The sequence below is a fragment of the Charadrius vociferus genome, unplaced genomic scaffold (assembly GCF_000708025.1).
Source record: "Charadrius vociferus isolate BGI_N301 unplaced genomic scaffold, ASM70802v2 scaffold838, whole genome shotgun sequence".
Classification (NCBI taxonomy): domain Eukaryota; kingdom Metazoa; phylum Chordata; class Aves; order Charadriiformes; family Charadriidae; genus Charadrius; species Charadrius vociferus.
In genome coordinates, this window is record NW_009649487.1 from 58754 (window position 1) to 59088 (window position 335).

General features: G+C 59.7%; 1 protein-coding gene across 1 annotated transcript in view; it reads right to left on the reverse strand.

The window, feature by feature from the left end:
- The window catches only part of AGMAT (agmatine ureohydrolase (agmatinase)), a 2944-nt gene that overhangs the window by 2020 nt on the left and 589 nt on the right, over positions 1-335 (reverse strand). Inside the window, exon 2 of the mRNA XM_009889983.1 lies at positions 177-335. Within this exon, the coding sequence (XP_009888285.1) occupies positions 177-335 (159 nt within the window). The remainder of the gene's footprint in view (positions 1-176) is intronic.

Sequence of the window (335 nt, forward strand, 5' to 3'; positions counted from 1 at the left end):
GAGTGTAAATTTACCTGTGATTTACCCATTTAGCCCCTGATGTAGCACAATGTCCCGTGCAGGGGACAGATTCATCGCTCTCCTCCTACCGTGTTCAGACTGAACGTGGGGAGGAGGAGAGGGAGTTTGGATGAGCGGGGACACGGTGGCACGGCCGGGAGACGCGGGGTCCTTACCCAAGGTGAGTGGCACGCAGCCAGAGGCCACTATCTTCCGGTAGGACTCTTGGATGAGGCGGCAGCTGTCGGGCAGGTTGTAGAGGTTCACGTTCACGTCCCCGATGTCAGCCACCTGCAGGGAGTCGAAAGGTGCCGCCCCGGTGCTGCCGTTGTACC